The following is an 18,468-nucleotide window of genomic DNA, read 5'->3' on the forward strand; positions in this document are numbered from 1 at the left end:
ACACATACACTTGACAGAGAGATGCCTACCAATCTCTTGTCACCTTAACTCAAACCGTATTAAACATAATCAGCAATCAGCTAAAGCTAATCTACTTACTCTCTTTGGATAGAGCAGTAAAAAGAGGATGAAATGCTTGTCTATCATATTTATTTCTGCAAATATTTTTTTAAATGGGCCCCACACCCAGTGTGGAGCCCACTGCTGGGCCCAAACTCAGGACTGTGAGATCAAGACCTGAGCTGAAAACAAGAGTAGGATGTTTAACCATCTGACCATCCAGGCACCTCCCCTCCACAAAGATTTTTCTTTAGTAGGTGGACAGTGGTCAAAGTGAGACCACATGGTCTTTATTTTTTTTAGGTAGTTACAAAAATTGGTTTACTATTCTCAAATTTAGTTTCACATAAATTTACAGTTCTTCAAATGAGAAAGCATGGTTATAATCCAAGGTGGGGAAGTAATTTTTAAAATATTACACACACACACTGCCTTTCCCCCATTCATTTATTTAAACAAACCATAGCAAATGAAAATGCTATGAAGTTCCTGAGTCTCATACAGGAAATGCAAAACATAATCAACAGAATCCTGACAAAAACTGAAATTAATCAACATTATACAGAGTAGAACTCAGATGCAGAAAAAGCAAAGTATAAAAATCACATATTTCTGGGGCACCTGGCTGGCTCAGTAGGTTAAGTATTCAGCTTCAGCTCAGGTCATGATCTTCACGATTTGTGGGTTCGAGCCCCACATCGGGCTCTGTGCTGACCGCTAGCTCAGAACCTGGAGCCTGCTTCAGATTCTGTATCTCCCTCTCTCTCTCTCTCTCTCTCTCTCTCTCTGACCCTCCCCTGCTCATGCTGTCTCTGTCTCTCAAAAATAAATTTAAAAAAAACATTAAAAATTTTAAATAACATATTTCTGTGTTTAAATGATGGATTTTTTAAATACTGTAAAATAAAAATGCTTATATTTCTAGGCTATGCATAAACTATTAGAAAAATAATACTATGTATTTAATACTTTGGTACATAAAAGTCCTTCAGGCAAAGATCTTTTTTTTAAAGCCCATTACTTTGAAAATCATTATAAAGTTGATTTTTTTTTTTTTTTGCAACTATACTGGCCTGAGAACCAGTGAAGTAGCTCAGTACTCTCCTTATATACATTTTAAAAAGAATTTTCTCTCCTTAGTAGAACATCATTTGTTTTCACATTCATCTCAACATATCACTGAGATGGAGTTACAGTTTTATGCCCCCCTTTTAACCTAAAATAGGCCCAAAAGCCTTTGTAAAAATTGAAGTACATTTCCAAATATGTATACATATTTCAGTGCACGTGTATATTTTTTTTTCATGAAACAATATCTCCAGGTCACATTATAAAAATTATGTATGTCAATCTAGGGTTTCAGTAACCCATTTCACAGGGTCACGTACTAGTCAAACATAGATCTTCTAAGAAATTTAAGCTTGTTCAGCCATCTGGGTCAAGAATCAGGAATGCAAGATTTTACTTTAAAATCTTATTAAAGGCCATATTACCATTCGTAAAGGCACCTGAAGTTGCTATTTACATGCTTGTAAGTCCAACAACTACAAGCAAGTGGTCCTAAAAATGCTTTGTGAACATGTCCAGCAGAATGATGTCAAATGACTTCATTTCTTTGCAAAGTTTTAATTGTTTTTCTGATTATAAAATGTGTGTTCAGAGTTAAAAACTTTTAAAACTACATGGGGCACCTCGGTGGCTCAGTTGGTTGAGCGTCCAACTTCGGCTCAGGTCATGATCTCACGGTTTGTGGGTTCAAGCCCCAGGTTAGGCTCTGTGCTGGCAGCTCAGAGTCTGGAGCCTGCTTCAGATTCTGTGTCGCCCCCTCTCTCTGCCCCTCCAATGCTCATGTTCTGTCTCTCTCTGTTTCTCAAAAATAAATAAAAATGTTTTAAAAAATAAAAAAATAAAATTATTTTAAAATAAAAAGACACTTACATGGAATAAAATTTCAAAACCAACTTTTATCATACTAAATGTTATAACACCCTAACAAACTAATGACATTTGAAGAGTGTAAGATACCTGATTAGAATTTGTTTCAATGTTTCAATGTAAGGAGATCTGATGGCTTTCCTGAGAGTGGGGTTTACAGTTTGTACATCCCCTGAAAACCAAAGACAGAACATAAACTTGGAAAGCAAAAAAGTCAAACAATCAGATTTTTTAAAAGAAATGAAGATACAGATATTCCCTTAACAGTTAGCCCCTGAATAAAAGAGAAAACTTAAAGAAACTCTTTCTCCCTTCAGAGAGAAATTCAGCGAGTCATTATCAATCTTGGTGGACTGCCTTCAAGATATATTTCCCAATAACACCACCTCTTGGTCTAATTCCCAATCCTACCTGAATTGTTGCAATACCCTTCTCTCTTTGTCCACCTTAACACCTATTCTCAACACAAAAAGCCTGAGAGATCCCGTTCAACGTCGGCCTGATTACCTTCTTTCTCTACTTAAAACCCTTCAATGGCTTTCCATTCGGCTTGGAGCAACAGCCTTGCAATAGGCAATGAGGTCCCTTATCTACTGCCCTCTCCCAACACCTCTCTGGCATCTCCTTCTACATAACAGAAGCAAAAACCAGAGAAAGTTCAATGACCAAGTTGGGGGAAAAGAAGACTACCACAGGAAGAACTTCTAAATTGAAGCCAACGGTGGTACAGTGAAATGATGTAGGACTCTTGCTCCGCTGAGGTCAAACCAAAATAACCACCTCTGACTAGACTGAAAGATCATTCAAGAAGTGGGAAAATCTGGATGAAAAGTTGGCTGAATACTGAAGTCCTGTGAGGGCTGGAAAAAAAGAGGGAGCATCTAGAGGAACATTTTTATGTGATGAATTAAACCATCACTCCCTTCCACTAAGGGCCATTGCTGAGCCTTTGCTGTACTAGCCACCTTCCAGAGATTATAAGCAGGAAGTCCCTTGTTTGAGAATAATGGTAAACAATTTAAAAAGGGAGGGATCAGACTGGAATTTTACCATGAAAAATGAAATAAAAAATCCTGAGAAATCTTTCAAAGCAAAATATGGGTTACCATGGCAGCTACAGCACAAACACGTTGCTGATGGGGTTCTAGGACACACGATTGCAAAGCTGACTTTCAACAGCATCATCAGCCATTTTTGCAGACATGTTCAAAGACCCCATCAATTTTCCTCAATATCTCCCCTCCTCCTTTTTCACTCACTTCATTTTCCTCAGAAGCACCTTTCACCATCTTTGTCAGATTTTTCTCTTTCTACTCTTAATCTGTCTCACTGCCCAGGCTCTTCATTAGTCAGTAGCTTTGATCATATGCACCCAACTCTAATCTTATATCATTTTAATCAACTTCCAGACACCTGCATCTTTTATAAGACTTATAAGGTTGTTTTTTTATCAAATGTAAAGTTGCCACTTTCTGATATTAAGCCCACAGCCTTCAAGGACCTTAATGGGTAGGACTAGATACTATTCTTGTTCAGTTAGAAGCGATGTTTCACAAAAACCGATGTCCATTATTTCCACTAACTTTATCCTCACACCTTAAAAAAAATAGACTGTATTATTCCCATGTTATGAAACGGATTATTAAAGTTGAGAGAGTTGAAGAAACCTGTGCACATTAAAAGTACATACACTTTTTCTACCTAACATCTGTACAGAAATGTATTTGTATTTGTTTTACATAGAAAAATTGTTATTCCTATTTTACAGAAGAAGAAATTGATATGCAGAGTGGTAAAATGGTTTCTCAGAGGTATCTTCAATGGGGAAATCAAAGTGAAAATTTTATGAAAGTCATATGTTCATAAACCATAATCTGTGGTAAACCATGTATAAATAAATAAAGAAGTTTTCCCCACAATGCTGAACCAATCATTCTTTAATTATTTGTTTAACCAGACTGCAGAAGTCAGAACTTGCAGTCTAGTTTTAGCAGATACAATTTTGTAGTCCCATGTTTCTCCACTGAGGTACCTAAAGGGCACCTTCTGGGGGCTTCTGGGTGGCTTAGTCAGTTGAGTGTCCAACTCTTAATTTCAGCTCATGATCTCAGGGTCATGGGATCAAGCCCTGCATCAGGCTCTATGCTGAGCATGGAGCCTGCTTGAGATTCGGGGCACTCGCCCTCCACCCCTCCCCCACTCATGTACTCTTGCTCTAAAATAAAATAAATTTTAAAAACCTGGACCCCACTGTACATGTAACTAAATCAGGATATCTGACCATAGGACCTAGGAATTTCATTTTCATATGCTTCTTCTCTTTTATTCACACTAAAATTTGAGATGTATGGCATGCAACTGGATTTAGAAAGTTCCAGATGTTGTGTAGTCTGTAGGTGAGGTCAGGCCATCTCCTCACAGATTTGTAAAGCATTTTAAAGAACTTTATTAATCTGTTAATCAGAAACAGGTACTATTAGAATTCATAAAATAGTCTGATTAACATGGCATTGTAATTATATAAGATTAATTTCACCAGGCAAAAAAAAAGCTAAGAATCTAGACTTATTGAGATACCTAGACAGTAACAAATAGTCATTGTGAAACAGTCCTGGATGTTAAGTGAGATACATCTACTTGCTGAAATATTTAAGTAATCTCTACACCCAACATAGGGTAAGATCAAGAGTCACATGCTCTTTTGATTGAGCTAGCCAGGAGCCTCTACTTGCTGATATTTTTCTAATCAATCTTGGCCCATAAGAGGTAAAAGGTCACACAAGATTGCCATAAGAGTACATCTATAAGTCAAAGTGATGAGTGCACTGAAGAAGAATATGAATCAATGTTTCAGAAAGTCATAACGTCAGTAAAGTTCATGAATAGCATTACCATTTCTGAAAAATAACAATCTCATTACTTTTGGTCTGAAGAAGATCCCAACCCAATACATGGCTGGACTTCCTGCCCAGTGTTCAGGAAAGACTCTCAGGGTCTTCTCCTCTTTCCAAATCACAAGAAGTTCTAGATTTTAAGTGTACCAACATTATAACCCCAAAAGATGATAAATATTTTTTTAACTGAGGAATTATTTCTTTGATTTTGATCTAGCCTTCTTTCTGCACAAGCAAATACGAGCCTTAATGTCTTCCACTCATTTACTGCGGGCAGTTTCCATTTCCCAACACCACTTTATTTTTTTAGATAACTTAATCAGTGTTCGTTTCTATGTGTATCCAACATTCCCAACCAAATCCTCACACTCTTCATTTAGGACTACTTAATTCCTTACAGAAGTTTCACTGAAAACATTTAAAAGTTCTAGCTGTCATTCTCTAAAGAGGTTAAGAAGAGCCGATTCAATTATTATTCATGCAAAAAGAAATAAAAAGCAGCAGACAAAATAAGGCTACTGCCTTAAAAACTGGGCTATAATTTAGGCACTGTTTTTCTAGAAAAAAACGATTCCAATCAGAGCAAAAACAAATCATTAAGAGTAAAAACAGACACTATTCAAGATGGTCCCAAAATGAAAATATAGTGAAAAAATTTTGCTTCTAAATTTTGTATTAAAATGTCAAAGTGAAATGGCTTGTTTACAAAAATATATTTTGCTTATTTCAAAATACAAATTAATTTACAACTAAATTCTTAGTTTGTATTTTTTTAAATAGTAACATTCAGGTTTTTAAAAAATAATATAGTTAAAGAAATCTCAAACTCCTGATAGTTTTCAGAAACAGCAACCTTTCTAAAAAAAAAGAAACCTACCATTTGACATCCACAAAGTAAAAGAAACGTCACTATATAGTTGGAAATAAACTTTTCCGCATCAACCTCAGACTCCTAGTTTATCTAAAGGCATGACAATCTGACTACCATGCTCAAAAGAAGCATTTCTGATTTCAGTAAAAGACTATGACAATATCTCTATTAAGTATTAAAACTCCAGCAACAAAATATTCTTATTGGTCTTAAAGCTTTCTCTTTTAAAAAGTCAAGTTCTATTAAAAAATAGATATAGCAAAATAATTGACTGGATAAATTAAAACTTACCATCTCAAGAAAACAGAGCACACTTCTGATTTTTCAGCTCATCTGGACTCTACAATTACACCACCAAACTTCTAGAATATTTAGCACAATTGACAAGACATCTCTGGAAACAACGGACTCAAAATAGATTTTGTAATTGAACGCAATTAAAACAAAAAATAGAGAGATAGACATTTCCAGATATACGGCTATTCAGTAAAAATCTCTAACAAAAATAGAGACCAACAAAGTATATAGGGTGGCAGTTAAGATCACCTGCTAGCCCTTTGCAGAAAGTGATAGGAACATCTAAAGTAAATGCTTATTCTTTCTCAAATAATTTATCAGTCAAACATGGAAAAGACTTCAATTTTTATTTTTCTAAAAAATGTATCTAATTTCAAAGCTCATTTTAACATTTACACTGTACCGATCTTGGTGGTAGCTTTGGATATTTTCAGTTAGGAATGAGCTAAAAATAAATATCTAGGACTCATGCTGAAAGTGGGATTTCCTCCCAGTAAGAGCACAGCAAATTCAGCCCCTTATCGGACACAAGCAAGTTTTTTTAAATAATAAAAATGCAAATACACTAAAAATCTAAGTTTGTGGACTAGCTGATAGACTCTTTTCTTCTCTCCAAAGAAATTCACTTAAACCGGTTTAATCACTAACTCAATCAGGAGATTAGGGAGATAAATAGTTCAGATTAAAAAAGTCATTTATTTCTTTCCCATCCATTTCACCTGCCAGCCGGTACCCACAACAAGCAAGGCACTGGACCAGAGCAGGCTACCAAGTTTGACTCTTTTATAATGAAAACGGCTATGATCAGAATCGGACTTTAGTTCCTGAGCCTAGAAAGCAACGTTTGAAGCCTGGGCAACTCAACAGGTCCTCTGCTTTTCAAACTTTGAGAGACTGTTGCGGGGTCAGGGCCCCAAAATACGAACTACTGAACAAAGGGACGCTCTGGATCACAACGCCTCCAGAAGAGCATTGCCGAGTGGGCCTGTTAATTGGATCACATACAATGCTTAGATTAAAAATAAGAACTATTTCCTTCCGTTTTAAACTCGCATTTTAAAATGTCCTAAGAGTGCTGACTCCACGTGGGTTGCCACAAAATAAAGCATTCCTCCCAAACGAATATTTTTAATAACTTCAAACTTTAAGTGGATTATACCTGGACAGGGGGAAATGCTTGCCATGGACATAACATAAATATTCAGTTATTTAAACTTACCTCAGAAGATGGAACATTTTTATTAAAATCCTATTAAATCAAAACCACAAGCTTCTCGCATAAAATTATTTCCATATTCTGACAAGGTACTGCGGGGCATGGGGGATAGAAAGGCATTCCTTAAATTTTAAATGCACTCTGAGGGACAACAATCTCCTAGGTTAAAAACACATGAAATAAAAGCATTTCTTTGGAAAAAAAAAATATATATATAAACATATACTCATTGTCAGAAAAGACGGCTGACAAAAAAAGTTTTACAAGTCCAATTTCTACATTATTTAAAGCAATTTCAAAATTAGCCAGAGTAAATGACTAGTTACATTCAAATACAAACTCTTTCAAGTAACAGTTATGATTATTATGACACTTTATTCTCCAGCTAGCTACTTCCAGAAATCTAAATTTAGCCAACTTCAGGAGTGAGCCTGAGTCCACATTATTTCATTTTAGCTAAATTTGCTTCTTTGTATATCATGATTCTATTGTCTTTTGTTCTTTTTAGATTTTCTAAGTGATATGTGAAAAATCTATGTATCTCACTATTTTTATTCTGGAATGAAAAAATAAATAACGGGCCTGGCTCAAAGAAGGGGAATTTATAAATCTAAGGTCACCACAAACATCACACACAGATATAAACCATTATACACAAAATAAACACATACTTTAAAAAAAATCATTGTATGTATCTGTGTATATAAAGCAACATGCCTTATATAAAAAGTAATTTTCTCTGAAATCTCAATGTAATATTGGAATAATGCCTAGAGTTAATGAATTTACAGAGTTTTGGGAGAGGAGATGGAAGGGGACATTTAAAAATCACTGTCTTGGGGTGCCTGGGTGGCTCAGTCGGTTAAGCCTCTGGCTTCGGCTCAGGTCAGATCTCACATTCGTGGGTTCGAGCCCCGCGTCAGGCTCTGTGCTGACAGCCAGCTCAGAGCCTGGAGCCTGCTTCCGGTTCTGTGTCTCCTTCTCTCTCTGCCCCTCCCCCTCTCATGCTCTATCTCTCTCTGTATTAAAAATAAATAAAATATTTAAAAAAATATATTTAAAAAAATAAAAATAAAAAAAATCACTGTCTTTTTCAAAATCTGTACCTTTTTCCGATTTCACCTGCAGTTTGAAATCACAGAGCTCCAAAACCACCTCATCTCAATCCCTAGTCTCAAAATTCCATACCACCTAAATCTCTAATCCTTTCTATACACAAAATGGAACTATTTTCATTTATTTTTGTATATCCATGAGAGCGGTGTTTGCATAAGCAATGGTGAGAAGTCACTGTTATAGTTTTCATCCATTAAAATTACCAGCAGGTTTGTCACTTTAGTTTCCTAAGTTACCAAGATAATGACCAGCACTATAAACATAAACACTTTTATTTCTAAAGAGACATTAGATAACCCAATTATACACTAGCCACCATGAACGTGACTAATCACATGTTCACACTGTCCACATAAGCAATCCCGGTTATAAATCAAACTCTGAAAGGCAAAAATCATTAACTGGCAATCTTGATACTGTGTTATAAATCAGGTAAACATAAAGTCTCCTTATTCAAGAAGTCTGTGAAACTCCCCCTCCAATGAAAATATTTTTAAATACGTGCAATAATGTTAAATAAAGAAAAGAGGGAAAACAGACGTGCCAACTATTAGCGGTACAAGAAAGAGTTACTAAGGTCACTTGTAAATTTGAATCAATTGTATATCAAGTGCCATCCTTAAATCTACATCGATTTGCCATTCATTATAACTGAAGAGGTCTCATGAATATTCAAGTAGATCATCTCTTTAAAAAAAAAAAAAAGAAAGAAAGAAAGTAGGAGTGCCTGGGGAGGCTCATTCAGTTAAGCATCTGACTCTCAGTTTCAACTCAGGTCATGATCTCACTGTTTTGTGAGTTTGAGCCCCATGTGGGGCTGCAGAGACTGCTTGGTATTCTCTCTCTCCCTCCCTCTCTCCCCCTCCCTCTCTCCCTCTCTCTCTCTCTCTCTCTCTCTCTCTCTCCTCCTCCTCCCCTGCTCACACGGTCTCTCTCAAAATAAATAAATATAAAAAAATTTTTAAGTATGGCTACACTGTCCAAAAAGGTTGCCATTAGTCACATACATCATTTTATTACTCAAAATGTGGCTACATCAAACTGAGATATGCTGTAAGTGTAAAACGCACACCAGATATTTAAATTTATAACCAAAAAATGCAAAACATCCTGACGTTTTTATACTGATTTTATGCTGACATGCCGTAATGGACTACTTTAAACATCACTATCATGGATTTCACCTGTTTCTTTTTACGTCTCTGTGTGGCTACTCAAAAATATAAAATTAAATAACATGGCTTATGTTAGATTTCTATTGGACAGTGCTTATCTATAATGTTTACAAGACTGTTTTCATCAAAGCCACTGGGTGACACTGTTTCTCCACTAAATTGGTATAACCAAAGCAACTTCCTGGCAGAGGAAAAAAATCTCACAGACACAGACATGCCCACGTGTACATACACACCAATAGACATAATATGCTCTTCATGCTCATAGGATGAAACCTTCTTAGGATGAAAGGAGTACACTGAAGTAATTTCATTACTATTTTAGGATGAAAACAGGAACACACGTAAGTAATTTTAATACTCTTCTAGCAGGACTAGCTGTATTTAAATGTCTTTAATGATCATTCAAATTCCTCGATAACAAATGACAGCTCTAATCAAATCAAACAGGCAGAACTTGTTTAGTTGTTTAGATTTTTCCCAGCTAGCTTTCCACCATATAAATGGTAATGGTCTTCATGAACTCCTCTAATATTACATCCTATTTACTTACATTTTAGCGGATTCCTGCGGAAACCATTCAAAATAACTTAGGTGAACAAAAACCACCAGCTGTTTTTGTTAACAAAGAAATGCTTTACTGATGTGATTACTTTTTGCCTTGGATTTTGAAATCCTGAACATTTTGAAATAGATTTATTCAAGAACTAAAATAAAAAACAAAAATCAATAGTCAAGCCACCAAAGCATGCTCTTCTTTGATGAGATGAAGCCTTCACAAAGTTAGACTTTGCAATACAACTGATATTAATTCATGGTACAAAGTCCTGAATGATACATTACAGAGGCTGCCTGGTACTTTGATAATCAGAAAATCCAATGTAAGGGCTCGAAAGAGTTTTGTGTTATTATCTGTCCACTCAATGGTTTTATTCAGTCTTCAAATTCTAAATGAGACATTCAGAATTTGTTCCATGTGCAACTCACAAGTGATACTTAAATTTACCAGCCTGACTCCTTTCCTAGTCTTCCCTCAGCAGCATAGTTGGGTCCAAGAGAAAAATGGATAAAAGCCAACATTTTGCCTCAGTCTGGCTACATACATTTAGCTGACTCTCCCTCAGTTTCCTTCTCCCTAAAATCAGACTAATTTTAGTCTCTTAACTACAGTCTGTACAGAATTGAGCATTTTGAAATCTCATTGCTACAAATTACTTCAAGCCATAAACCACCTCAAGATATGAAAACAATCAATCATTGTACTATACTGAAGTATACCTTCCTAAACCCTGTAATATCTTTTTTATTTCAGAACTAATATAAAGTTATACTAACATAATTTCCATTACAAATACAAAATTCTGTCTTCAAAATGCTAAGTTGCTCAAAATCTTAAAACATTTATGTTTAAACCAGTAGGTGCTGAGGAAGTTATAAAGATCTATGAAACTATAGACTTTTATCCCAGAAAAAGGAACAGATGAAGTTTTGCATAAAATTTCAGAGAAGAGATGAATGGCTCTGGATCTAGATGTAAAACCTAAGCTAAGCAATCATATGCATTCTTTAAGAGGTTGCTTTGCTATTTTACTGATTTCCCCTTTTCTTATGTTGATCTCTCATCACCCTCACTGGCTTTAAGCTCTAGGGAGACACGTACTATATTATATCTGTAAATAATTTGTACGGTTTTCATATAAGACCTAATATATAGATAAAATGTGCTGATATGACATTCGATAGGTTCACTGACCAAAGACCTTTAGGGGTAACACTAGCTAAGGGCAGTGTCTTCTTTTAAAACCGAATATTTTTGAGAATTTTTATCCAACAGATCTTTCTCTGAACTACAATTTATTTGACATCTTCAAGATATTTTTCTTTCAGACATCAAAGCTTATATTTTATGTTGACAATGGCACAAATATATTCTTAGATCCAAGTTAAGACAATTCCCTAAAATCCTTATTGGGGAGGTAGGAGATCCTTTTTTAAAATACTACCAATAGTAAAAATATACATAAGTAGTTACTAAAAGTATTTAAATTCCCATGTAAAAAATAATATTCATTTGAATATTAACAGAGCAAATTTAAATATAAGAATATGAAGATATCTGAACCTTCTGAGGTTCATTCTGAATTATTTAAAGAGCTTCGTTAAAAACACAAATGTAGAAATTAAACATAAATTAGGTTTTCAATCTCCTGTATCTTAAGGGTTTTTCAGAGATACAATTATAGGGCATCTGAGTGGCTCAGTCGCTTAAGCATCCAGCTTTGGCTCAGGTCATAATCTCACAGTGTGTGTTTGAGCCCCGCATTGGGCTTCGTGCTGTCAGCTCAGAGCCTGGAGCCTGCTTAGGATTCTGTGTCTCTTCTCTGCCCCTTCCCCAGTCATGCTGTCTGTCTCAAAAATGAATAAACGTTAAAAAAAAAAATTTTAAACTATACAATTATAAATATCACAAGAGAGGAGGAGGAAGGGGAGGAAGACTTGATGGGACAGGAGACAGAAGACCAATTAAATAAACAATTCACCACAAATGTATAGGATCACACGTAATCACACAAAGCCAAGGAAACTTGCTCTATGAAAAGGCAGTGGGTCTGCCTGTCAAAATCTTTTTAGGATACCACATGCTACAACAGTTGCATTGATTACCTTCATACATCCATGAGATTACACCTCACAACAATGTTTCCAAAAGAAACTCATTCATTGAGTCGATAGCACTGAAAACTTGTGTTTTTTAATCTACATAGACTCTAGTGGGATGTTACTGGCACCAACCACATTAACGGAAATCTTAAAATATATAGAAATCTTTCTAATTTTGAGGTTCGTAAACATTCCATTTCAATCCTATTTAAAGAAGTGAAATTAAATTTAGTAAAGCCTTTATTCAACTAGAGTCCTGCAAAGATTAGTCTCAGAGTTTTATTTCCTAATAGAATACAACAAATTCACACAAATGTCACCACAGATACAATGAATGCTTTTTCAGGCCAGTGTCACTCACCCCTGCCTGCCTGCACCCCCTGCCCAGGCTTTTCAAAATGTATTTCATACACAGAGTCACTGTTCTGGTTGTTTATTTAATTAACATGACAGCCCAGCATACACAGAATTTCTTTCAGTTCTACAGTTTTAACTTTTTACACTTTAGACTCAATACAGAAAGAGTAAAATTACTGTTTGACTCCTTCCAACCTCTGTAAATTTATATAGATTCACTATTTCTGTCAGTTAAAACCGTTTTTCAGTATGCTTTAAATGTATCTGTATATACAGAGTAAAAATCACAATTTTGTCCCCACACACACAAAAAACTTATTTTCCTTTCCCTTTCCCAAGGGATAAGAAAATCTTTTTTTTCTTTTTTCGTGTTTTCAGAAGCTAAAATTAATTAATTTTAATTCTGTCAGGAGGTCATAAATAATATTGTTCTTTGTATCACCATAAGCTGAGTTATCCTACTGAATTAAAAACCTATGACTGTTTCTGAAATTTATTCAGTTTGAGGAACATAGTACGTAATACTTAAATGTATTTAGGAACTTAAAGGACAATATATTCTTTATTTTCAAAAGAAATACTTCTGTATTTTTATATTCACACTATAAACAGAAGTCCTACTTTTCCATATAAAAGATGTTTCAAGGCCTGTGTCTACCATCAACAAGCATACCGATTTCTCATATTTTTGTCTTATTGTTGCTACTTGCTTTTTCATTTGAAAATACCTTTCTAACATCAATGATGAAACACTTGATTCTACTTTTGATAACCAACCACCAGACTCCACCACATTCCTACAAAAATCTATTGTTGCTAAAGATGTTTAAGAGCTTTAGGGAAATGTTTATGGAAAACATTTTGACTTTTAATTACACAATATAAAGTATATAGCTGTACATTTCTGACAGCTTTGGTATCCATCCCAAAGAATTTTGTCATTGAGTGGTACAAGTATGTGAACAGAGAGAGACCTATACCTTGGGTTTATTTTATGTGAAGCCATAGGCAAAAATATTAAATTCTTAACATGTAACCAAAATAAAATGGCACCAGTTAGGAATCTTTCAAAATTGAATGTGCAAGGTGGTCACAGTAATTAGAGGAGGGACTAGCCAATGGTGCTCTTTGCTGTATAAGAACAGAGACACCCCTTCAAATACAATATCCAAATGGTAAAAATTGCATAATTAAATTTGTATGTTGAAAAATAACATTAATCATACAAAATATCTATAATTCAAGAAATTCTAAGTATCTCTGTAGATAGTAGAGTGACAATTTGATAGAGACCCATCGGCTCTAGGACACACCATAACGGACACACGTCTGCAATCCAAAAACGTGCAGTGTGACACATGGATCTACCAAATCAGCCCAAGACTTGAGGATACAGGACTGGAATATTACTAAACTAAAAGCCACACATATGTTATAAACTTTTCTCTACTGAGAGTCAAGATACCTTCGCTTGTATTTGCAGACAGACCCAGGGTTGGGTTAATTCTGTAACTAAAGACTAAACCTATTTCTCCCTCCTTTGCTCGTCATCCACAGTGCAAAACTCATTCCAGTTGCAATATCTAATCTTAGACTTAGTTATGGTTCAGGAAGCAAGGGGGGAAAGAGAGGTAAATATCTCTGTCAGTTGCTTTGTCTTATAAGAATTTTATCATCTATTCTCCTTGACCTTTTAGAATCGAGTTATCGAAGAGAGTCACTTCACAAGCAAGTGGCCACTATCATTCATCCAGAAAAGGCTGAAATTCTCTCACCTTTAAACCTCACAATGAGAAATATCCAAATAAATTCTCAAAGAGGCCAGACTTTCTATGCTTTATGTTCTTACACCTCTATTTAAAATTCACTTGTTGCCTGAGCATTGTCTTGAGTTGAGAACAGACATTCTTTTGGAAAGGTAGCATTCAGGGCAGGGTCAAATACGTGCTTTATGAGTATTTTGATTCTTGACTTCATAAAGTATGCAGATGACAGTGTACACTTTGCACTCTTAACCAGAAGTTTGTTTCCTTATGATAAAACAGATAAGCCTTTTATTATACAGCTCCTGAACTTTTCACACAGTTAGGCTAACGTATGAGACATTGCCCTATCTTGTAAGAGACTATTCCATGCGAGTTCCACCATCCTCCCCCCGATTCTGTTCAGCAACAACTTTTAATGAGCCGTATATAAAAACTAGTCTTAGGTAATATGCACACACTAACCAGTGCCCTCATTAAAACTTCAAGGATCTAAATTTCTACTAAATGTAACCTTGTTTTTCCATCAACCATAAGAGATAGTCTCTCTCACTTTAGAACATTCTTCATAAACAGTCTTTAAAAAAATAGGAACCAAATAAAATGACCAAAATAATTATAAATGTGCATTTTCAACAGCATTAATCAGCAAAACATTTTAAAATGCAATGCTCAGTTATTTTCTTCTAAGTCTGCAGATTATATGAATTTTCCATTTATCAATTCAAATCAGAGAAAACCAATAAAATCTGCAGGATAATTAACACCCCTGGTTAACTCACCTAAACATCTTTATCTTAAATCTACCTTTAGCGCCTTAACTTCTAAATGTTACATGGAATTTCAGAAATGTAAGAGGTTAAGTTATATTAATTTGGAGTCAAGCTATTTATGATTAAAGCATAGATTTGCCTTACAAAGTATGGTTCAATTTTGCAATGACCATATCACATTCCCCTGAAGTCAAAGAAGTGTTCTAAACATAATTAAACTAGTGGTGTTTTCATTTAAAAGACACTCTCTCCTGACACTTTGAGAAGAAAGTAAACTGTGTTTTCCCTCTAACTGGCTTACCTTTAAACAGATAGCTTATTTTATTCTGCTGATTTCCAAATTTCTAACAAAACTAAGTATCAGTCAGTGGCCTGTTTTTAACTTCACTCTTAGAGTAAGCTTATACCCAAGAAATATTTGCTTTATCTAAACAAAAAGCTAAATAAGTACATTTGTTTTAAAATAAACAGACGATGATGCTGTCATCCATTCTGCCAAATACTGTCAAACAACTGCATTCTGTGTAATCAACTCCATTTCAAAAACAAACTGGCCACCACACCATATGGTGACTGCTAGGTCTTAGAAAGATCTACAGGATTCTCCACAGAATAACCTAAAAAGAAAAGCTTACTGTATCTCAGGACATTCTCCCACTCACTAACGTTGTCCTAAATAGACCACAGGTAGGCATAAACTTAAATGGGAAAAGTGTAAATTTCCACTTGCTGTATACATTATCAGTTCTCTACAAACCCCACCCCCTAAAGTGTCATATCTGTTTGGAGTAGAGAAGCAAACACTTTAGGTATACCTTTTCAGAAACAATTTGCATTTAAAATTGGGATTTGTTCTTTTATGCCCTTTATAGCAACTATATTCCCTGGTCTCAAAGTGCTTAATGATAAGAAGACTCATCTTCAAAATTCACTAACCTTTTTTTTCTCCATAGGACAACTTCATTCATAATTTGCTTCCTTTCTGAGAGATTTATACCACCAGCAGTCTTAGAATTATTCTCCTGAAATAATATTTCCTGTATAATCTGTATAAATTCATTTGAATTTCTAAACATCCGCTTAAGTACATATTCAAGAGAAATGTTTTCTTTTAGTTGACACTAAGAGCTCAGTTCAAGACTTTGACAAATTCCGCAGTTCAGACATATCGTTCCCCAAATAGAAGTTTATCATTAGGATACAAGACACAGTCTCATGTAAATAACGATGTCCCCAAGTTACATTTGAAAACAAACTGGGCACCACGAGATGCAGCCTCTTCAACTGAAACTTACTGCAAAGCCAGAAAGTGTGTATCAACACCTCACCTTCAGGCATTATTTGCTTCTACTTCAGAATCTTTTTACTGACTTCCATAAACATTTACTTGTCACTTTAGATGAAACTTTATAAAAAGTATTAAAGAAATCTAGCAAAATCCAGGTGCTGAAAAATCACCCAGTGCTAAAAAAAAAAAAAAAGCCCTGGAAAATTTCTGCTACATTAGTAAAGCTACGAGGGTACTTAAGTGGAGGGAAGGCAAACGCCAGGTGTAGCAGATCTAAAAAGTTGACCCAGCTGTGGAAGACCCTGAAAACGCCATCTAGTTTTGTTACTTATTATTGTTTCTCTTGTTCAGGTTGTAAGACACGGTGGGAGACGGGAAGAGTAAGTGTCTAGTTTCCTACCGGGTCTGAAGTTACAGCACTTTTCTAGACTATCTTGGCTTTAGTATCCAGTTCGGGGATTCCCTCCACTTTGTGGCGAATCCCAAGCGTTTCGAGTCTTCCCGAGAGGCGAGAGGCGAGCGAGAGGAGCTTGCCAGGGCTTACCTGTTCCCTCGGTATGCAGGGCAGGGAGGTCCTCCGATGGGACTTGCTGCTGCAGCCGGACATCTCGGCGGACACCACGGAGCTGGACCGCCTCCTCCTCTTAAATACTGGGATATCTTCCCTGGTCCCAGCAATCAGCTGGGGCCCGAAATGCTCCCTCGGAGCCGCCCCCGCGGACTGCGGCAAGAGTTGCTCCACGTACCTGGCCAGGAGGAGCCCCAGCACGCCGGCCAAGTACGCCAGGTAAGGTCTCCAGGCGACCTTGAACCTCTCTAAGGAAATGAGGGACACGGTCCTGACCGCGCTAGTCAAAGCGATCATGAGGACGCCCAGCCTCAGCCTCAGCACCAGCCATGTCGCGGCGGCCAAGCAGCTGAGCACCACCCCCGCGGCCGGGAGTGAGAGTAAGTGATCCTCCCCGACGCCCAGCCCAATCTGGACGAGCGCTTCCCCCCCGCAGCAGGCTGCGAGCAGTGAGACGGCCAGAGGCAGGCGCACCCCGGCGCGCAAGAGGTACAAGCCCATCCAGAAGAAGGCACACAGGAGACTGAAGAGCAGCGCCGAGGGCTGCAGCCAGGGGCTGAGCGGCGCGCCGCCCCCGGGAGCACCTCCCCGAAGCCCCGGGAAGACGCCCCCTTCTGCTGCCGGGGCCGCGTCCTCCTCCGCAGCCGCCGCCGCCTCCTTACGCTGCTCCGGGTCCCGGCCGATCTCCCCGCGCACCAGCCTCACCAGCAGGGCCAGCAGAAAGGACAGGGAGCCGGCGCACAGCGCCGAGGAAAGTTTCCCGGAGCGCCGGAGCGGCCGCGGCACCAGGTCTCTCCAGCGGCCGCGGCTGCCGGAGTCCCGCGGCGGTGCGGGGCCGGGGCGAGCCGGGAAGTCCCGGCCCGCCGCGGGGGCCTGATGTACCCCGCCGCCGTGGGCTGGCTGGTCCCGGACTCGGGCGGCCTCGCGGGGCACTGCCATTGTGTGCCCTCCTCACGGAATCCCCGAGGTCCCCCCGACGCCCCCACCCCGGCACACACACATGCACGCACGCTCTCTCGCTCTGATCCCACCCTCGGAATCCTTCCTTCTCCCAGGGCTCCCGAGCCACTGCAAGTTTCAGCTTTCCAACAACTCCTGGGGAATCCTGGATGCTCCAAAGAGACGCTTTCAAGTTAAAAGCTAGCACAGGCAGAAACGACCGGACTTCCTCCTTTTCTCGCTTTGGAAAACTCTTAAAAATTGTGCTCCACCCCCACCCCCCGATTTCTATCCTCCGGGGTCTCTTCCTACTTCAGGATTTTAAAGATTGCCCCACGCGCCCGGCGCACGGGGGCTGCAGACGCGGGAGGAGCCGGGGGCGCGGGGCGAGCTCGGGGCCATCTCGAGCGGCGCTCGTGCAGCGCGCCGGGCCCGCGGCGAATGGAGGTGCCCCGTCTCTTCCTTCCTGCAGCTCTTTCTCTATCACTCTTTCTTTCTCCTCGGCCGATCCTCCCCGGCACGGCCCCAGGAAGCGAACCGCCATTCCCCGGGGCA

At 38.0% G+C, this 18,468-nt stretch overlaps 1 protein-coding gene across 2 annotated transcripts in view; it reads right to left on the reverse strand.

Annotated features, from left to right (window-relative positions):
• Positions 1-17,913, reverse strand: part of PDE3A (phosphodiesterase 3A) — a 306,642-nt gene extending 288,729 nt beyond the window's left edge. The window contains exon 1 of one of the 2 annotated variants that reach the window (XM_029955019.1): positions 16,951-17,913. In XM_029955019.1, coding sequence (XP_029810879.1) covers positions 16,951-17,913 — 963 coding nt within the window. The remainder of the gene's footprint in view (positions 1-16,950) is intronic. The other variant, XM_029955020.1, reaches the window with a different exon arrangement.
• Between the last annotated feature and the right edge of the window lie 555 nt (positions 17,914-18,468).

Source organism: Suricata suricatta, chromosome 10, assembly GCF_006229205.1.
Source record: "Suricata suricatta isolate VVHF042 chromosome 10, meerkat_22Aug2017_6uvM2_HiC, whole genome shotgun sequence".
NCBI classification, from domain to species: Eukaryota; Metazoa; Chordata; class Mammalia; order Carnivora; family Herpestidae; genus Suricata; species Suricata suricatta.